This window comes from Oreochromis aureus, linkage group 14, assembly GCF_013358895.1.
Source record: "Oreochromis aureus strain Israel breed Guangdong linkage group 14, ZZ_aureus, whole genome shotgun sequence".
NCBI lineage: Eukaryota > Metazoa > Chordata > Actinopteri > Cichliformes > Cichlidae > Oreochromis > Oreochromis aureus.
The window spans coordinates 33,424,086-33,446,709 of NC_052955.1; the positions used below are offsets into that span (position 1 = coordinate 33,424,086).

At 42.6% G+C, this 22,624-nt stretch overlaps 1 protein-coding gene across 1 annotated transcript in view; it reads left to right on the forward strand.

Annotated features, from left to right (window-relative positions):
• Window positions 1-5,651: 5,651 nt before the first annotated feature.
• Window positions 5,652-22,624, forward strand: part of LOC116321655 (calsyntenin-2) — a 322,481-nt gene continuing 305,508 nt past the window's right edge. Inside the window, exon 1 of the mRNA XM_031741563.2 lies at window positions 5,652-6,151. Coding sequence (XP_031597423.1) covers window positions 6,088-6,151 — 64 coding nt within the window. The 5' untranslated portion in view covers window positions 5,652-6,087. The remainder of the gene's footprint in view (window positions 6,152-22,624) is intronic.

Consider the following 22,624-nt stretch of genomic DNA (forward strand, 5'->3'; position numbering starts at 1 on the left):
TACCTTATGTATTTTGGTCTTTAAAATAAAATAAACCCTAGTCTAATATTGTTGTGTTCTAGTAAAAAAATATTTAGCAAATTTAACGTTTAAAGAAGAAGTAGAAATGACAGAGGTAAAGACATAAAATTTAAGTGTTTTGATTTTTCTGACAGGAAAGGAAACAATGTTTTCTCTTACAGTTTTCAGTAATGGGATTGAGAAATGTGCAAGGCTTTGAGCAGATGACAACTTCTGGCCCAGTTCCTGCCAGTGAGGCAAGGCAAAACGGGGCCAGAAGGCATTCTCACAGCTTCAGACCTCTGCATGATGTAGGCGGCATCAAAGCGCCGCCACCGACACTTCCTCAGAAAGAGCCGGGGGGAAACGCCAGGGGGATGATGGTCTATCTCTCTGCCTTTCTCAGCCGCCTCTCATGCCTACCCTTCCCCGTCCTCACCTCCTCCTACAGCCTCAGCCAGCTGTCAGTGGGAGCGTGCGGAGGCATTGCACTCTTGTTAAACACACACACACACACACACACACACACACACACACACACACACACACACACACACACTTACTGGAAAGCAAGGGCGAGAGGAGAGAGGAGGGGGAGGGAGATTGAGAGATGTGATGTGGTGACAGTAGAGTGATTAGTCTATGCACAGAGCTTAGAAGAAGAACAAAACATGGAGTAAAACAAAGGCTTTGTGCACGTGGAAATATGGTATAAAGGATCGGACAAAAGGAAACATGGGAGTGTCATCACTTGGGAAAAAATGATCTCTCAATTGAGGGAGAAGGATCAAGGTGCTGGGAGAGTCCCCACAGTCATAGGATGGAATACGGAGGTTAAGAGCATTCAACAGGCAGGAGAACAATGGGAATGACATCGGGGTCTGGATTGGACCTGCTTTGCAAAATTAGAAAATAAAACATTTTTAACTGTCAACACATTCCCCAAGCTAATGTCCAAACTCTGAAACTGACTAATAAAAAAAATTGCACACATACAAGGCATTCACTTCTCTCCATGATTATATTCCAAATAGCAGCACAATGGACCATTAGCTCCTGCAATGAAGACGGTGGTGTTTCTATTCTCTCCATGTGTTCAGCAAATGATCAAATTAAGATGCACGACTGTGCTTTTCTATCTGTCACACTCGCTGTGCACAGAGGGATCTCCAGCCAGACCTGATTTGCTGGAGAAAGCTGTGTGTCTGTGCACAACACAATTCGTGGGTGTGCAAAGTGAAAGTTTAAAGTCAGTGTTCTACATGTATCTGTCTTCTTTGGGTGCCACGGTCCTGCATCTGAACTTTATGCAAGAGCAAAGGCACATGAGAACAAGCTTAACCGCTAACCACAGTAGCATTCTGGCTATAACTCACGAATCTTTGGTAAGTGGCCACAATGTTCCACACAATAAGTTACTGCTGATTAAGCCTGCTCAGTCACAAAAGCTTCACTGTGTCCGCTGTGTTCAGTGTCAGTTGTTGCAGTCAGGGTGACTTGCGTGTAACGGTGCATAGTAAAGAGAGGTGGAATTAACTCAGAGCAGACTTGAGATTCAAAGATAAGAAAATTAATATGAAAGAAAGCTATCAGTAAAAAAAGAAGAAAAAAAAAGAAAAATCAACATTCTTCTCTGAATTACCCAGATTGTGTTTTATTTAAATCCTTGCCGGTGCTTCATTTGTTCTGGAAGGGCTACGTTCTGACATTATATATTTATTACACAATAGTAAACTAATATTGTCATCCTTCCTAAGGTTCCCATCATCATATAGTAGCCGGTAATATCTCCCAAAAGTGAAATACTTACATGAGGCGACCAGAATTGCACATTAAAACCGCTCGGCCAGGTTAGATTGCCTGACGGGGCGCGTTGCGAGTGAAAGTTTTCTCTGGACTCTGAGCAGACAGACGGACATGGTGTGATATCGCATTAGCATTATGGCTCCCAATTCACTATTCCCAGGGTGGTAGATACGGTAGCCTGGTGGGCATAATGTGTGTCAATAATGAAAAAGCATCAAAAACCTGGAGAGCAGAAACGGGATTCTCACAAAATTGGCCATTTGCAGCAGGTTGTAATTTTGAAAATAGCCCTGATGAAAAAAATTGAAGTATTTTGCCTGATGCAGCTCAGTTACTGATATGGAAACTTCTGTCACATTCAGGACGTATCTTGCCAGGTGACTTGCCTTGCTACATTATTATGGGCCCTGCTTTTCTGTGATATAGTATTTGCGTCTGCAGATTAATAATTTGGAGAAGAGCTGTCCTTAAGCTTTAAAGCCTTGTGGAATATAATAGCTTAGAGTATATATCCTCAGAGGTGTTTAAAGGGGACTGATTAGAAGCTCCATGTTGTTATTTTCGGACTCCACTATTGCAGCTTTAAAGAACACATCACCTCAGTTGATCATTCATCTGAAACTGACGCTTCACTTTCCTTCCCCCTCCCTTTAAGCCACCTTTCTGCTGATTGGCGGCCCCTCGCAAGAAAAAGATTTGAACAACAGCTACATGAGATTTGCTCAGGGCCGGAGCGGTGGGATGTTTAAGGATATGCCATTATGTGTCATACATCACACAGAGATAACAATAGAAGAAACTAGCAGAAGACTTTGTTGTACAGAACATATGATGTTTATGTTTAATATGTTAGAGGGTGGCGAAATGGGTAAAGCAAGTTGGTGGGTCGATCCCTAGCTGCTCCACAATGCGCATGCCAAAGTGTCCTTAGACAAGATCCTGAACCCTGAGTTTCTCCTGATGTGTTCATCAGAGTACGAATGTTAGATAGAAAGCACTTAAAGAATATAGAAAAAAGTGCTTGTATGGCTACATGGGCGCATGGGTGAATGAGACATGTATAAAGCAGAAGAGTGCTATATGAGAGCCAATACATATGTCATTTACCAGCCCATACAAGCCCCCACTGTAATTGTATAGTCAGAAAATTTAAAAAAGTGTAACAGATCCTCTTTCAGCTATGAATAACAAAAAAGAGGAAACAAAAAATTAAAGGAGCAGGCGATGAACTGTAGCAAAAGCTTAACCCCCTGAGTCCTGATGTCTCCGTTATGTTATTAAAATAACAAATAAGGGAGTATCTTTTAGAATCAATCCCAGTGTTTACTCAAGCTGTTCTGGGTGCAAATGATCACGCAACACTTTATTTACCTACTGTGATGCATTTTGTTGATATTTTTCCCCTTTAACATGTCACCCAACCATTCACTGGAGTCTTCTTTATGCAACATATTCCTTGGGTTGTTAAAGTCGAAGCAAGCTAGAAAAACACTGCTCTGCCTCGTCACCTCTTTGTACACAAGCCTTTGTAAGCTATACACCACTTGGGTCATTTTCCAGTGAAACGAAGACCAAAATTTAATTTCATCACTGGATTGTGTGGATTTAAATCTGAGCATTGTCATCTGTTTGTTACCCCCCCCCCCCCCGTAGATAACGGAGGCAATATTTTCCTCTGCCTCCCAGAATAATCCTTAACCAGCAGAGATAGTCCAAAAGAAGAAAAATTCCTTTTGAGATAGGCTACTCAGGAAAATTGAAAAAGTTATTATTAATCCCGCTTCCCAGCATCAACAACAAGGCATACACAAACCTTCACGCATGCCAGCACACGCCCACACATACGCATTGACACACACACACCTTCCAGACAAGAGTGGAAGAATGAAATGAGATTTCCCCCCACTCCCAATGTGAAACATGCAAAGAAATTGTGCTCTCTCTGCAAACATGAGCCATGTTGCACAGTGATTTTTAATTTCATTGTCCGTTTCACAAAGCAGCGTAAATGTCTGAACCAAGCAGCAACCTCTGGGACTGTCAAAATGAATCCAGTGTGAAAGTGCCAAAAACTGCAGTTCCTATAATAGTCACTTGGGCTTTATGGATAGTTTCCTCCTTCATCACACCTGTACGGTGAGTGATTTTTTTTTTAACGTATCCATCATTCATTCTGTTAGATGTGAAGTGTCAAACTAATTTTACACCGTGGGCCACATACAGCCCACTTTGAACCTACATGGGCAAGACCAGTGAAACTTCCAATTTAACTACGCACTGAATTCTTCTTCTAGCTTCATATAAGTAGTGTCGTTTCAATAGTACGTCTCGGTTTTTCTACATGCTAAAGAAATTCTGCTGTGGTAACTGTAAGAAATCTGCCAACATAACTCTTTGGGCATAAATTGCAAGAAAAAACAATTTCTGGTAGCTTATTTCACAGACAACTATGTAATAATTAAATGAAGCTTTTGCTAATTCACAGAAAATGATCTTTTTTAAAAAAAAATAACAAAAATTATTAAAATCATGTGATTTCAAAGTGCTTTAATTCCACAGCTGTTCGCCGGTAATGATCAAAATATGTACTGTTGGAAAGAGCAGGTTAAAGTGTTTTCGGAGGGGGACACATTGAGCACTTGTGAACATTGTAAGTTTTTTATGTATTTGTATTCAGCCATGTATCTTAAACTTTACCCCAAGCTTCTATGCATGTTACTTTAAAAAATATATAGTCTTCTGAAATTGGACAATTCTTTTTGAAACACCCTGTATTACTCTTTGTCAGGAGGAAAAAAATCTATGAGTTTCTTTACATTTTCCAAAGATGTCCAGTGGGCCGGATTAGAGTCTTTAATGGGCTGATTCTTACCCCTGGGCCATATGTTTGACACCTCTGCTGGCTTAAATTTAGAGGCCTGTTTACTCATAAGGGCAGCTAAAGCTCATCTCTGTCAGCTAGGCCTCACCTCGGGTAATAGATGACACTAAAAAGGACCTCTTAGCCATGGTTGTGTCATTGGCACCTTTTGGAATATTAATAATTATACTCTCAAATTATATATGTGTCCTGTTGTGATGCGAAGCTTGTTCTAGAAGTTTCTGCCTCACTAAAGACAGAGAAGTGTCTGTGCGGCTTGCTAACAAACCTTGCTAGTTCTCTGCTCGTAAGTTCACACGCCAACCTCTGGGCTAAATATGACATCCAGCTAAAAAACAAACAAACCAAAAACTCATTCACGTCTTTTTAAATACATTTTTGCAACTTACATTCAGTGTCTGTGTTTCAGGCTTAAAACAACTGGAGTCTGTAAATCCACAAATGTCCCCGTCAGTTAAATTGTAGATTATTCAAAACCACAGAGCAGACTTGCGCACACACCAGCCTGCACAGTAAATTAGGAGTGCTTTAGAGCAACAACACTTTGAGTGGCAACAAACAAACAAAAAACGCTGCAGTATTAAAATCACGTCCTGGATACTCCGTTTGAATTTACGTGCCTTAATTGTATGGCCCTTTTCCCTTCATCGCAATTACAGCATTGTTAAACGCACTGCTTTCTAATGGCATCGTAGCGTTTAACTCTGATGGTGTTGTAATAAGCCTTTAGCGCTTGTAGTTCAATTGTTTCGGCTTTATTTTTTATTATATAAATACTCGCCGACAACCCAACAGTGTTGTACACGGAATCCATTCAAAGAGCTTTTTTCAAACTCCCTCACCCTCGTTTTTTGTAACATTAGGGATCACTGCACGCTGCTGTTGGAGTGGGCTGGGATGCTCCACAGATAGGGAAAGGGAGGAGGAGGAGAGCGAGGAGGGCGGAGGATGAGAGAGTGAGAGGGAGACAGGGAGAGCGAGAGAGAAAAAAAGAAAAAGAAAAGAAAGAAAAGGAAAAGCGCCCGGGTCCATCTCTCTCCTCTTCATGACGTAGCTCGGTGTGGTCCCGGGGGTCCGCCGCTCTCTGGTCCCGTCTCCACAGTCCGAGCAGCCTGCGGTGCGACGCGCGCGGTGCCGAGCGGCGAGGTGCGTTGCGGGTATCCGCTGTCCTTCTACTTCCACGCTCCCCCGGCTTGTCCCACATATCAGTGAACTGTTTCCACACTGCCTCAACAGAGAGAGAGGAGAGACCCCGCGGTGAGAGAGAGAGAGGGCGGAAAGGAGAAGGAGAGAGAGAGAAAGAGAGAGAGAGGAGGAGGAGGAAAATAAAAAAGGCAGAAAGGGGAGAGAAGAGGAGGAAGGAGGTCGCCTTAGTCCCTCTCTGAATCTCCAACGAGAAGATGCTGAGAATAGCCGGCGTGCTGGCTGCTCTGGTTTTGGGGTTGAGCGCCGCTCACACCAAAGGTACGGTAGGTGAAGGGCAGCGTGTTCTGCGTGGTGCCCGTCTGCCAGTGTGCTTTATTATTATTATAGTGGGTGGCTGTGGCCAGAACTGCTGTGCGTGGATGCAGAGAGGTGACCATCTGATACAGCGAACTAATTGATGTTTCTGCTGATTGCACTGTGTGCGCGTTTTGTTCCTCACTCCAAGACAGGGCTGTAATTTTCCGCTGGTGTTTCTGCGTGGACTTGTGGATACTTAGCACTTGATAATAACTACGACTGTGCAGCCCCCGATGGCACTCGGAAGTATTCGTTTTTATCTTCTGTGGCATCACTACAGTCGTTGAGTGTTACTCAATAAGGAGCGTACAGTGACCTTGTTATGGCCCATTTTAAAGGGTGGGCTAATCTCATGTGGCATCGCTAGAAAATTGATTACGACTATTGTTATGATAGCTCACCCTCTTCACATTTTTTTTCTTTATATTTGTGGCACGTTGAGTGTAGATGAAGCATCCTCGTGCACTATTAGAGGTTACAGGCTTGTTTTCTGCTGTTTGTGACTGATAGGCGGGGGAATAGGCAGGGGAAAAGCGAAGCAGGTCATTTGGGGAATAAGTTTTAATTAAACAAACAAAAAATTCATCCAAGACGCCATGTATATATATTTGCACCATGTAAGAAAATACATGACAGAATATAGTTAAAGCAGGGGGGTTCGTGCGTGTGTGACCTGTCATGAGATTATTGTTTGAGAGAATCTGCATGACTCACTTCTGAAGTCCAGGATCTTGGAAAAGGAGTAAGGCAATGTCTTTGCCTGAGGATACACATGCCATGCACATGTATGTAACATGGCAGCCCCCAGTTTAGTATTGCAAAGATATGTACCTATGTAAGCAGCTAAATATGGCAAATTCTGCCAAAGCAGTCGAAGCTTTCAAGATCCAATCAAACTTTTATGAGTCTCCTTTAAAAGTCATGCGCTTTTGTGTGTGTACCTGTGTCAGTCCACAAACTGTCTCTAAGTACTGGCACTTACTTTTGGCTCATTTCAAATTGCAAAACACGCGCCACGAAAAATCCCCCAAGCCACCTGATATACGATAATGACGTCCAGATGTCATAAATCTGTGCCATACTGTTGGCAGTTTTGCTTCGCTGCTGAGCTAATTTTAGGTCTCCCAGCATCCCCACTGCAGCGGGGCCGCTCGGTCCTCTTGTGAGACTGGCATGTGCCGTAGGTAAGCAGGTAAATGCGGCAACAGGTTCGTGCTAATCAACTCCCCGTAGACCTGGGCGGGCTTTTGCACAGCAAAATAACAAGGTGACACCTGTCAGTTTCATCTGGCAGCCACGCGGCACCAGAACTGTGATAAGCTGTTCATCCTCCTCGCCTTCTGACACGGGGAAGATCCTCCCTGCTGCCGGTCGGCTGGCTGCCTACAGCTGCAATCTTTTCTGCGTGTGTGCGTGTGTGTGTGTGGAAGGAAAACATATGCTAATAGACCTGCTGTGGGCTGCGACCTGGCCAAGAGGTCAAAGTTTTGTCTTTAATGCACTTTTCAGTTGCACGCAAGCAACAGTGGGGCTGTCTATCATGTGCTGTCCTTAAGAATCAGCTTTGCAAATACATGTTACCTATTAGGGTATTAACTGGATTAGTTCATAGATGTAATATGGCCAGAAAGAAAGGGGAAGGTTGCTTTGTAAGGAAGGATTTATTGTGTGCGTGTGTTTTTTGTTATCCAGAGCTTGGCTGTGAAGTAAACAAATTACTGCCAAGTCAATGGGGGTGGAAAAACCAAGCACACCATGGTTCTAATTGATTCCCCTGGGACACTGTATAGTGCAGTTAAATCCAGGAGAAAATAAGAGGCTATTGTATCCAGTATCTGCCTATCTGCTGCTATCTGTTGCTCTGTACATTGTCCAACCTTTACCACCCTTCCCTGTTTCCTGTCACAGCTTCTAGGAAGCAGACACAATAAGAATCACCATTCCCCATTTTCTTTTTTTCCTTAACTCCAAGTCTGGTTCTCACTTTCAGCTTTTGAGATAACAACCAAAAGAGTGCATCCGTGTCAGGCGCCGGAGAGGGATCTGCCTCTGCAGGGCCGGTATACGTACTTGTTTCCCAGATAACTTTGAAGCGCCGCCGCTCCTGTCATTTTGTGTTTAGCCACTGTTTCATTCCAGGAAGGCGACTTCCTTTAATCACCGTCACCCTTGAGTCATCCAGTCAGACTCGGCATGGAAGCGTGTGTTTCTTACTTAGTTGTCAGTAATCAGAGCTTGAAGTGTTAACAGCCCCCTTGCATATGTGTGTGTGTGGTTCACCTGTGCACGCACTCAGAGCGAGAGTGATGGATTGAAGCCAACATGTTGACAGCTGCCAAGTATGCAAAAACAGGCAAGGAGGTGATGTCGTTTACAAAGGAATTATTGCGTTCGCTAGATACACGCTGTGGCTCAAACGATTTCCCCAGGACCGACCGTGTCGCCGCTCAACAGGGAGAATCTCCTGGCAGTGAGGCAGAAAGAGCCATACAGTTTTTTGCCAGTGCTGCCCGGAGCCTTGCTTTTGTGTAATTCCAAGCAATATGAACTCTGAATTTAGATAGCTCATTACCAGCACACTGTATTTTAATTCAGCTACCCACTGTGTGACTCTTTGTTGGGGGAACCTTTTTGCTGCTTTATTATATCCAGATAAACACACTGTAGGTCCCCCCGTTAGTGAGCGTGTAAGCAGCTAAGAGTGCAATATTCAGCCACTGCAAGAGGCTCCATGCTAACCAGCTGGCTGCTCGGACATCTGCTAGAAAAGTTGCAGGATTAATCAACGCAGGTATTGTAATTTATGCCATTCCTTATAGAGCTTTTGCATGTGCAACTGTGTGTGAGCTAGTGCTTTTATGTGTGTGTGTGTGTGTGTGTGTTTGTGTGTGTGTGTGTGTGTGTGTGTGTGTATGTGTGTGTAGAGGGGATAAAGACAAGCCAAAAGGATAGGCATTTGAGGATCCCATTAGCAAATAAAAACGGGGGGTGTCAAAAAAATAGAGGCAGATTTATGTCCACCCCGGTGGAGGAGAGGAAGTGCATTATAGGAAGCACTCTATAAATCCTCCAACGAGGCTGTGACACAGTGTGCGGCACAAATCCTGTCCAGTTTGCCACGGCCACGGGGAGGCAAGCCTCAGTGACACGGAGGAACTTCACAGATTTCTTTTTTTCTCTTTTCCACGAACACTTTCTTTCTTTTCCTATTTTTTTTCTTTTCTCAGAGCTCTGTGCCATTTGAGAAGTAGGAGAGCTTAAGCGGCTGCAGTGATGGAAGAACGCCAGGCCGCTGATCCCGGCACAGTTCCACAAGCATCAGAGACAAAAGACAGAGTCGGAGTGGATAAGTTTAAGGAGAAGGTCGAGAGGCTTTCTGTGATCCCATGAGTGCCGCGGCTAGATTCGCAGGGAGTCTTGTGACTACGGAATAACACAGTTCCTTACAGCATATTGAACTTTGCTCATTAGCGAACAGATGCTGTTTTTATTGCTAATGAGAAATCAAGCCTTTGTTCTCTGCCTCAGTGCTAAGGATGGCATGAATATGGGGTAGTGTCGAGTGGCTATTTGTTGCTTCTTTTCAAACATTCATATAAAGCCACAAATGAAAGGAAACTTGGTCTCTGTTATCAGATCTTAGTGTATTCTGCTTGTCCGGGGTATTCCACAGTGGCCTTTACACTTATATTCTCCTACATCTTTACGCTATATACAGTATCTTTTTGTTCAGCCTTTTGTGCTTTTACTCCATTGTTTTTTGAGACGTGGAACGGAAGGTGGGAGGGGGTTTTTGGGAGTCACGGTCTATGTGAGGATGTAGTTCAGTAGCTGACTGAACTGGGTAAAACATACAGTGAGTAGGTGTCTCATCTCTCTCTCTTCTTTCCTTCTTTCTATCCTTTTGGTTGTCTTGAGTGGTCACAGCTGACCATACTTGGCAGTAAAAAGGCAGCCAGGGCCTATTGATTTGCCTTAGACAGACAGAGAGTGAGACACACACACACACACACACACACACACACACAGAGGAAGGCACACAGAGAGGATTTGATCAGAGACGAGGCCAGAGTAGATTTTGCAGAATTAAGTTAGATGCTGCGGTGTCTTTTTTGAGTTGCATTTGGAAGGAGCAAAGAAATCAACTTAAAAGGGAAAGAAAAAGAAAGGATGGATGGATTGAAGAAGCAGAAAGAGGAAAGCAGAAATGAATTATTACCGTATTTAGATTTTTTTTCCTATGGGTGGCCAGGACCTTCACAAAAGTTGTGCAAACACTTCTTTGGAGTGTTTCACCATTTCGTGTGATCTTCATCAACAGATGACCTGTTATGATGCATTACACACTACTTGGAATGCATTGGTTTACCTTTTCTCATAGAAAATAAAGTAATCTGTTCCAGTACTCATTACCGAGTGAAAATATGAGAAAAAATTAAAAGATGTAACTAAAAAGCGACATATTCCACTATATTCTTGTCCTTTCATCCAAAGAGCTGCATATCTCTACCTTTTAAAAGATCCAGCCCAATGTCTTTTCACCCTGTCTTCTTCATGACCTCACCTCAGGCTAGTGTTGCTCACGAGGGCATGAAGAAGACAAGTAAAAACATTTCTCCCATCTTCCACTTAAATAAACCATTGATGTGTTTGCTGCATTTAGTTACACTGATGTGTTGGATTACTTTGTTAAACAAAAATTTAAGGTAATTCTTTTTTTTTTTCTTTTTCAACACTGATTTTTGGAATGGTACAGTGATGGTGCGCTGATTAGCACAGCTGCCTCAGAGCAAGAGGTTTCTAGTTTTGACTCCACCTGCTGGCCGTAGCCTTTGTGAGTGGCACTTGCATGTTCTCTGCATGCTTATGTGGGTTTAATCTGGGTACTGTGGATTCCTCCCACAGTCCAAAGACATGGATTAGTTAGATATACTGACAATTCTAAATTGTCTGTAGCTATAAGTGAGCTAAAACATTTGTCTGTCTCTGTATATTTGCCCTGTGATAGGCTGGTGACCTGTCCTGGGTGCTCCCCACCTTTCACCCTGTGACAGCTGGAACGGACTCCTGTATGTGCCTTGCTAGGCACTTTAAATACTTTTTATATCTGTTAAAATAGGCACCCTTTAAAGTAACATTTAAGCAAGTCTACCTTTGTTATCTTTATTTTTAGAAATACCATTAATGGAAAACACTGTTGTAGTCCAACACGCCTACATTACAGGTATAACCTTTGGTATAAAAGTGCCAATTAATTACCATTAATATAAATTATGGACATGCTCTGTTACACTGATATCACTTAGCTGCTACTACTTTGAAAAAAATCCACTTGAGACACAACAAATGCTTTTAATGAATCCCAGGCACTGGTTTGTAAATGCGTGATTTAAATACATAATATTCCCATAACAGTACAACTCCTACAACTCCTGTCAGTCACTGTAAAGCAGGACCTGTATTCTCATAAAATAAAAGGAAAAGGAATGAAGAACACACATTGCATTAAGAAAACTTGTAACTTAAAAAAAGATAAAAGTTTCATAACACTTGCAAGTGAAGTACTGCTGTTCAGTTGTGTTTCGCTTTGATGGATTTTTTTTGTCACAGAGAAGAGTAGAAAACAGTAGAGTCACATGAAGAGGCCTAACATTTTGATGCGATCCTGTTCTCACTTCACATGCCTTTAAAGCTATAGAGCTTAAGTGCAATTCCGGAGCCTTGCTCTCTCCATTGCTGTTAATTTAACAATGTCAAGTATCAGTGAGTATTAAATGTGTGAGCTTTGTTTTCAACAATAACAGAAACTGCAGCAGGCTGCTGTCTTTTAACTGATTTATTAGTAGAATTTTGTGTCTTGATGTCTACCAGATGGTGACTTTCAACTCACATTGACTTTAAAGTACTTATGACACACAACTGCATCTCTGAATGTGTGCATGTATGTCTCTCCTTACTGCTACACTTAATCCCCACTTCTTCTGGATTATCAAGTTGAAGTTATTCTAAGTGTCTAGCCAGACCCTCACCAAGCTCCCCTGTTGTTTTTGCTGTTATGGACTACAGTGCATACAATAGTCACTTAGTCACACACACACACACACACACACACACACACACACACACACACACACACACACACACACACTTCAAGAGCTCTTCAATATATTCAAGGAGGTCCTTCTGCCACCTTCAGCCCTCCTTTCATCTATTTGGTCCTGTTTTCCAATCACTTACCTCTAGCCCAATCTCACCAGTGGACTCTCTTCCATTTTTCAGAGAAGAATGATGACACATCCTGAGACACACACACACACACACACACACACACACACACACACACACACACACACACACACACACACACACACACACACACACACACACACACACACACACACACACATGCACGCACTGATGAGTAGCAAAGGGTTACACAGACAGATAGTGCCCGACCTGTCCCTCTCCACCAGCTGGGTCTGGCTGACCTCGGAGGAAATGATCAGAGGGAGAAGGCAGAGAGAATTATAGGATGAGTGAGAGGAAAGGGTCAGAGAAAGTTGCAGATCTTTGTCTTTGTGACTCATAAATCTTCACACTTGACAAGTGGAGCACTCTGAGTGGAGAGCGGACTTTAAGAAACGACGCGGAAAAATAGCAAGAGCCTCTGAGGATCTTAGGGATAAGTCCCTACACTTATTTTTGGCTTTTACTCTGTGATACGCATCACCTATCTTAAATATATATCCAAAACATTAATTTCCTATCTGTATTTGCATGGTGCTGTAGGCTACCTTGAGGTGATGTATGTAAATTTTCCAACCAGCCACCATCAGTCCATCAGACGGTGACATGCTCATTTTTCTTTTAACTCTTTTCCCCATAAAGACGACATTTGACGACCTCGCCTGTGTCCTTAATGATGAGTTCTGACACCTCAGTATATACCAGTAAAGATGCAGTTTGACAACCATTAGAATAGTTTCTGGGGTTTTCGAAGGACAGCTGCATAGGCAGAAATCACCCTCACTAACATCTGTTGCAAACGCAGTCATTTTGTTCTATAAGCAGGCCTGAAATGTGACAGAAACCAATGACAAAAACAGCTTCAGGTGAAGATGGGCGGGTTGATCAAAATATTGTGACTAATGCTGGTATTAGTAGACAGAAACATCTACATTCCAGGTTTACCCTTAAATAAGCTGCCTTTGTAGGTTAAAAGTAACAGTATCGGAATTGGTATTGGTATACAACAGTGGCCCTGAATTTACTTGGTAGCAGCTTGATAGGTCCAAGGGTTACTTTATGAGCGACAAAATGACAGTAAAGAAGATTCTAAATGAAGCTGAATGAAATGAAGTCCTCTAAAAGAACAAACAGGTGGGGATAATACATGCTTTTCAATGATCAGTATACGCATCATGTAAAAATTGCTGGTCAAAAACTAAGCAGGTGCTTGGTCACCTGGTAAACTTCTTGGACATGCAAGTGGAGACTGCCAAACTGTTGCTTTGCTGCATATTATTATACATTGACCATACATACTAGTTTTCCATGACTATATGTTGCACAGGATTGTACAGTTGCATACGACTCACCACTTTTAAGCTCAGTATAACTACATACAGAGACAAGTTAATTACTTAACATGCTGAATTCTTAAGAGTGCGGACAAATACAATAACAGAAAAGCCTCTCGCAGCACATACTGGTCAAGAGGAAGGAAAGTTTGTATTGTTCATGCTCAGAGTGCTGTAAGAAAAATTTAGCCTGCTCTATTGAATGTAAAGTTAGGCTAAATATTTAATATTTTGAGAACTACTGTGAATATTTTTTGGCCTTGACCAGTTAGTTACCAGAGACTCTAAGATCTTATTGATTCTCCCCAAACAGAAGCTCTAATAAATCAAACATTTTTTACTTCGTCTTTTGTGCTGAAGAAAAATTATATAACGCAATCACTATAAACGCTTTGAGTGAAGCATAGTTCCCAAATTTTGAACTGTTACTTTAAGAATGAAGGGCTCCTTTATCAAACTGTTAAATAAGACAGAAAAAGGTCTGGTTGGTGCTGATCTGGTGCTTGCTTCAACACACAGATGTGTTGTAGGAGCGGCAGGAAGGTTATTTGAGTTTCACTGCTAAGAGGGCTCCATATTCAGGTCAGCCCTGCATGAGTGTTAGCTGATTCTTTCAGCAGGGCAAGCAGCAACACATGCTCCTCATTGTCAGTCTACACAGACACACACCACACACAATCCTCATTAGAAGCCATCAGTATTTGCTCTTGGTTTGCTGAGGTTGATGATCTTCCACTGGTATTGGGCTGGGGCTGCCGGTACACACATATTAATTAAGCAGTAATTGTTGTTTTCTCCGTTAGTCCACAATCCCTCAAAGCGCCCCGCACAAACATGAGCATGCAGCGCATAAGCGGGGTAACGTGCAAGGAAGTCCCTGTGTGATTTTTCCTTGATGATTGTGTTAAGTGATCATCAGTTGCTGCCTGTTCTTCTATCTGTGCTCAATTTCAATTAATCCATCCATTTCCCCCATGAAGGCAACAGTTGTCATCCCATATGCTAGCCACTTACAGGCCTGAGCAGAAGCTGGCCGGGTTTATACGTATACAACCAAAAAAATTCATGTGCACACACACACACACACACACACACACACACACACACACACACACACACACACACACACACACACATGCAAACACATAGACCCTCACAACTGCTTTCCTGTGGCAGTGCATAAATAAAACAGCTTTTTTTTATACAGCTTTATATTTGCGTGGATTCCTGAGGCTCGGGGCCCTTTTGGCAGTTAAACCTTACATCTGCAGGGGGTCTACAGATATGCCTGCCCTGATAAAACACATGTTATTTAGTGCTGCTTCTTATAAGTTAAAGTGCCAGTGCCCCTGGTGTTAATCCAGTCTGCCAGCAGATGCTCCAGAGTCTGTCACCCTTCTGCAGCGGTTATGATTGGTAGTGACTGGATATGAGGTCTGCCTAGCCTAAGCCTGTTTCCCTACATTATCCCTGTTCTGGCATTATCAAAGCATTGCCACCTTTTTTTTTTTTTCAGTATTTGCTGAAATAGGAGTCATTATGCATTTCTAACACACAAAGAGCTGGATGCCAAACATTTAGTCTTGCTATTATCAAGCCTATGTATATTTAATACGGGCTGATGCATCGCAGATCAGTATAAACGCTTCGAGAGCAGCCTCGGTGCTGTTGTTTGGATGGGAGAAAGTGTTGTTTTCATTTTCCTTTTAGAAATATCCCACCCTCCCAGAGAACTGCACGACAGCAGACGAGTTATAAACAAGCAGACGTGGAGCGAGTGCCTGGCGCTGTCCTTGGTGCTGAAATGAGCCAATGACACTCAGAGCGAAACTGCATTAACGGAGCCATCCATTGTGCTGAAAGCAGACTTGCAGGAAGATTTTTTTTTGTGTGTGTGTCTCCATTAGCTCATTTGCATACACCGGCATGCAGAAAGATTGGAGGGATAGAGGAATGTGAGAACACACCGGGGACCTGACAGTCTGTCACAGTGAGGATAAGGCTGAGCGGTGACTGATGAGTGACAGATGGACGGGTGAAAATGGCCAGGAAATGTGCAGCATTTAAATGTTAATGCTAAGCAGTGCTTTTTGTTTTTTGTTTTTTTAACACGTAGCTGTTACATAGGAAGATGCGGCATGACGATGATGCGTGTCTAGGCGATGAGTTATTATTCACGAGGGTCCGCGACTTTCTCCAGTATCGGGGACCACAGAGCCAAGAACTATAAAGCATCTAAAAATAGAGTTCCAACAGTCTGAAGTGCACTGATTTGTTGCCAGTGATTCTCACACACAGTCTGTCAGACATATTTTCAACCTGCTATAGAAATCTAGGCACAATGATCCATGAAATCCCACATCTTTGTGATGAGTTTGGGGGTGTGTGTGTGTATCTGCACGTGTTAAAATATATGAAAGGCCTCGGCTCGAAACTTCAAAGTTGTCCATGCACGCTAAAATCCCTCTTTCCAAGAAATCTGTAGCAACTGTGTTTACTCACATGATTGCACAGGAACACACACGCACACACACAACTTGCAGAGGTGGAGCGTTTGAACAGGTGGGGCAAGAATTATGTAGAAGGCCTGTCACGGATGCAGCGATTTTATCCCTCTGCTGTAACTGGGCCACTGATGCACACGTCCATGCACACATATACAGACACACACTTTGAGCGCCTTCTCTTCCCTCTGTTGAGGTGCATTCCCTCTGGCTGTTGCGCAACCTCAGTAATTGCATGGTCAAATGTGTGTGTGTGTGTGTGTGTGCGTGTGTGTCTCTGTGTGTATGTGTGTGTGTGTGTTTACCTGCGTCTAGGTCAAATCCTGAGGGACGTGAACTCTGTTGGGTTGTTTCATTTTTTAACGGGACGCTCGGGGCCTCATCACCAAGGTGCTCCTGTCTCACTCCCTAGGAAAAAAAAAAGAGGGATAGCGAGCGCAGCACTGAGGGTACCTGTCAGCTCTTATAGGAGCCCAACACGCACCAAAAAACCACACAATTTGATCGTTTTTCAGAGCTGCACATCCTCACATGTTTATTGTGATTTAGACCAGCTGTCAGGCCGGGGCGGCTGTTTTGGCTCATATCTGTGTCTTGTATCTCTTCATCCTGTGCTCCAGCCCCCACTTGCAGACAGCAGCCAGGCTGTAGCAGCTCCCCTCCTGGTTACTGGGAGGAGGATCTGGGTCATTGTGTACCACCTCCTCCCATCGCTTTGCTTTCTCTCACTCCGCCTTGTTCCTCTTCTGATCTATCTGCCTCCATCGTACCCTCACGTGTGCCTCTTCCTTGTCTGTCTTTGTCTGATCTCTGAGTCACTAATATCAGACATTCGACATCTCCTCTTTTTGTTTTATGTCTTTCTTTCTTTCTTTTTTGTTTTTTAATCTATAGTCTTCATCAGTTTTCATGCTCCCGCTGGGTTTTTTCCTGGTGTAGCATTAGCGTGGTGGTAATTACCGGCGGCGAGGCTTAGCCAGGTCTTATCACACTGTTCTCTCCTTCCCTCAGGATTCGTCTATCCCCTCTCTCTTTCACATTCAGTTCCTGCCTCGTTTACCGAGGACCCCACTGAGATCCCACTTTTGGAAGGGCATTGGGTTAAGGACAGTTAGAAGCTCAAATTTTAATCCGACTTTTGTTCTAGTTTTTGTTGACTTGATTAGACTGTGCTTTATCAAGGCTAAACATACCCAGGGGAGACTGAGAAAAAGAAGCAAAGCAATAATATTAGAGCCCCACTGATAAAGAGGCATATTTCAGCTGTGACAGTATTGGCGTATTTGGCATACTCGTAGTACAATATAAAAAACAAAATTATGCAGAAAAAACACATACTTGGGGCCATTGAGATATAAAGTCATCACAAAAAAGAAAAAAAAAGAATAATTTTGCAATCACAGCACATTTGCCAATTTTCTGACAAATTAAAGGAAAAAAGAAGAAAGTATCAAAGTAAATTCTGAATTGGCCATAGGAGTGAATGTGAGCATTAATTGGTTTCTGTATCTGTTTGCATTGTGATAGATTGGCAACCCATCTCGGGCATATCCCGCATCTTCTTTGTGGCACCTATTTAAGTCCCACCTGAATTGCATAAGTTCAAGATAAACAGTTGATCAAAATGTTCAGTGACCCCATTAATGTGGACATTGCAGTTCTGGAAGAGACTATTTTTAAGGTTTTACCTTAAATTATTATCTGAAAAAATAAATCCCCCCATAAAACAGTATTCATTAACCTATAATTCTAACATTCATGTCCTGGGTTTGAACTGGGTTCTTCCTCTTGAGGGTTTGCATGTTCTCACTCTGCCTGTGCTTGTTAGATTGGAGATTCCAAATTGGCTGTAGGTGTAGATGTGAGTGTGACTGGTTGTCTGTTACTCTGAGTTAACTAGGAACCTGTCCAGGATGTATCCAGCTGCTTGCAGGACTGGCTGCAACCTGGAATGAATTTTAAATATGTTTTTTTTTTTTTTTTAAATTACAATCGGGTTCCATAATAACACACAGGAACATGGCAGCATTCACAAACATACAGTATGTTGAATTCAGATCTTCAGATCTTATTTTCATACCTTTTTAAAACCATGAACATAAGTGGACTCCTTATTCCCCTTTGTCATGCATGCTCAAACGGCTACATGAAGGCTAGAGGGGTGTGTAATAAAGAAAGTGCTACATTTGTTCACGGGGCACTCAAAAATGCTTCACAGGACACACACACACTCTTTTCTAAGCCCTCATTTTTGCCCCCCAACTCTCCTTCGCTTTCACTGCCCTCTATTTGAATATCTTGTCACTTGGATACACTGCGTGTTAACATGGATGCTTGCATGTGTGCGAAGGTCACTTATTTTTCTAACCAGCACAACATTATTAAATCATGAGTCCACCCACCACTCTTGCTTGTTTACTGTTTAGCTCTCAGGTTTTGTTGGCTGTGTGTGTGTGTGTGTTTTGGTGTGCGTTACTGATGTGTGCTGGAAAGACAGGTGTTTTTTGGTGTGGTCATGCATGTGCATAAGTGTGTGTGTGTGGGACCGGAACCCCTTGAGTTCTCATTATGGTGAGAGTGGATGGCCGAACCCAGGCTTAACATCTGTCTCTGAGAGTGGAGGGGCCCCACATCGAGCTCTTAGCCAGCGAACGCCCTGAGAGAAGAGGCTGCTTTTACCTGAATACCAAAGCCACAACGCCGCGCCTCGCTCTGCTGTTCACTACTGATCTTTAATTCAACTGTTAAATGCCGGTCTCCATTACTGATAGCACTGTCACATCACGCTGCAGAGAGCATTATCCCTATCTAATATTGTTACTGTTCAGTTTATATTTTCCATCAGGTGACAGGTTGCTAGGACACTGTCATTAATATTAAAACAACCCTGCGATGGGAAACAAATGTAGCACTTCTGAGCTGTATGAATGTTTAAACAATCATTTATATCACATTTATAATACATTGGTAAGCAGATGTTGTTAACGTCAACAGCTGGTCTTCTACTCTGTCACATAAATAGACAACATGTAAAAAAGTATAGCACAGGTCTGACTGTACGTCGATAAATGCTGTGCATTTATAGGCAATTGAAAATGATATCATACTGTACTCGTATTTTTTTTAATATCTAATCTTTGTATACTGCTTGTTTTCTAAACAGATTTCCTTTTATTTAAAGCTGGTCTGTCCCACATTAGGCTTCTTTAATCTGTAACTTAACAGAAACGCAGGGTTGGATCTAAATGTCGGAAGTGATTAAACCCAATAACACGAAGGTGCTTAACAACCTGTCGTGATGTTTGTCCTCTTGAGTAAAGACAAAGAGAAAGTAAACACAGTGACACCTGCCAGAGGACGGGGATACATTTCAACATTGTAAGTTAAACAAGGACTACAAGCTGATGGAACTTGTGGTCTTAACACTGGAGGAACACAAATTACTTCTCACGGAAGCGTTAATATTTCAATCGACCACATTAAAACAATATGACAAGGCTGAGCTGGAAAATGTCTTATTGTGAGATTTAAACTAGATTTCTCTTTTTATTCTTTTGTACATAAAGTAAAATAAGATCCCAGTGTGTTCTTCTTCTTTTATTTATCAACAGAGTGAAAATCATTTATTTATTCAGCACGCTTATTATACGTTATTGGTAGCTGGGAAGGGGAGCAGAATATAATATTTTTCGCTCTGTTGTTCCTAACGATTAATAATAACTTATGAAGGTGGTGAAGCTGACATTCCAAGTTATGATATGAAATAATAAACTTATTATTAAAATGCATCCCAAATTGCACTTAGGTGGAAACCTAGACATTATATCTATAATTGACTGTTCAACATCTAATGGTTGAAGGTGGTTGGAAAGAGCTAAACTCTTGAGTTTGTTCTTTTAGATTAATTCTCAAAACTACAATATGAAATCAACAAGGCAAGACAAGCAAGTGAATAGTCAGTCCATAATTAAATTTAAATGTTTGATTTCAACATGACACGTTAGAAAAGTGCCCTTGTCTTTCTGATCCGTGGTGCTTCTTGCCGGACTTCGTAAACAAAGTTTGCCTTTCATAAATAAAACAGGTAATGATGAAACAAACCCAGGCAATGAGTAATAAAAGAGAGATTTTGGATTCAATTTTATTGAATTTTATTTATATAGCAACAACAGTTGCTTCAAGGCACTTTATATTGTAAGGTAAAGACCCTACAATAATAGAGTAAAACCCCCAACAATCAGATTACTTCCTATGATCAAGCACTTGGCAACAGTGGGAAGGAAAAACTCCCTTTTAGCAGGAAGAAACCTCTGGCAGAACTAGGCTCAGGGAGGGGCGGGCATCTGCCGTGACTACATGGAGGGGTTAGACAGGACAAAACACGCGGTGGAATGGACCCAGCAATTAATAATACTAATGATTATATCTGGAGGAGTTCAAGTATTTCGGGGTCTTGTTCACGAGTGATGGGAGAAGGGAGCAGGAGATCGACAGATGGATTGGTGCTGCGGCTGCAGTGATGCGCACATTGTACTGGGCCGTCGTGGTGAAGGGAGAGCTGAGTGTGAGCTGCTGAGTTTAAGCCAACCAGTAAACTGATTGGCTTTCAGTTTACTTAGAGCCGAAGCCAGCCACCCTTCTGAGGAAGGGTGGCTGGCCTCTCCCTTAGAGATAGGGTGAGGAGTTTTGCTCCACGTCGAAAGGAGCCAGTTGAGGTGGTTCGGGCATCTGAAAAGGATTCCTCCTGGGCACCTCCTGGGTAGCTGTTCCAGGCATGTCCCACATGGAGGACACCCCGGAGCAGACCCAGGACACGCTGGAGGGATTATACCTCTCAGGTGCCCTGGGAATGCCTTGGTGTTACCCTGGATAAGCTAGAGGAGGTGGGCAGGGAGAGGGAGGTCTTGGCTTCTCTACTTAGGCTGCTGGCTCCACGTGAAGAAGACGGATGGATGGATGGATGGATGGATGATATGCAAAGGGGTGCATAAACAAATTGTGACTGAAATGGGTGAATAAGAAACCCTCAGTGCATCATGGGAATCCCCCAGCATCCTATTGCAGCATAACTAAGGGGGGATTCAGGGTCACCTGATGCAGCCCTAGCTATATTCCTTATCAAAAAGGAATCATTAAGCCTAATCTTAAAAGTAAAGAGAGCGTCTGTCTCCCGAATCCAAACTGGGAGTTGGTTCCACAGAAGGTTCTGCCTCCCATTCTACTTTTAAAGATCCTAGGAACATCCTAGGAACCACAAGTAAGCCAGCAGTCTGAGGGGGAAGTGTTTGATTGGGGTGATACGGTACTATGAGGATTGATTATTCAATACCTTGTATGTAAATTCAATTCTAGATTTAACAGGAAATGAAGAGAAGTCACTATGGGAGAAATATGCTTTCTGTTTCAAGTCCCTGTCACTAATCCCACTGCAGCATTTTGTATGAACTGAAGGCTTTTCAGGGAGCTTTTAGGACAGCCTGATAATAATGAATTGCCGTTCTCCAGTCTCAAAGTAATAAATGCATGAACTAGTCTTTTTAGCATCACTCAGAGACAGGATGTTTGCTAGATGCAAGAATGTGAGAAAGCAGTCCTACATATTTGTTTAATATGCCTGCTGAAAGATGCTGGTTTAACATAGGAGATGAAAAAAATAAGCATCCTTAGTGTCTTCCTGTTCCTTAGTGGAAAGCAACCCACTAAGGGACAGGGAGAATATGCAAAACAGTCCCAGTTGACCTGGAGATTTAACCCCACAACAGCTTGACTGTGAGGCAACAGTGTCTGGCCTTCCCAGATTCCAATCCAATTAACTTGCCAGAGACTGATCCATGGAGTGGGACGCCACAACACTGCTTGAATTGAACCCGCAACAGCTGCCCTTGTGCCTACATGCCTCTCTGTACTGGGCCTCATGGGTTCCATGTCCATAGCGCAGTGGTGCAGAGCTGTTTTAGTAGAACGTAACTATATAATGCAACCATCTTGCATTATATGGTTGCATTATATGCTCTATGCTGTGGGTAGATCATAACCCCTTAACAAAGGATTGTAATTCTAGCCATTAGGTGGGATTTTTTAAAACAGTTACAGCCATTTTCCATATCAAACTTAGGATCCATTATCATGTAAAAACTGGCGGCTCTTGCAATTATCCCGTTACCTTGTGAATCAGTAACAAGATCTAATTACTGATATGAATGCATTAGTTCTGTCATCTACTTTGCAGGCGTTTAGACACCAGCTGGTGTTTACTGCATTTCCTGAAGAATATCAAACGCACCTGGTGGATATGTTCCCTACATTCGACATGTGTAACAGTCAGAAAAATAAGCTGAAAAACAATGTTA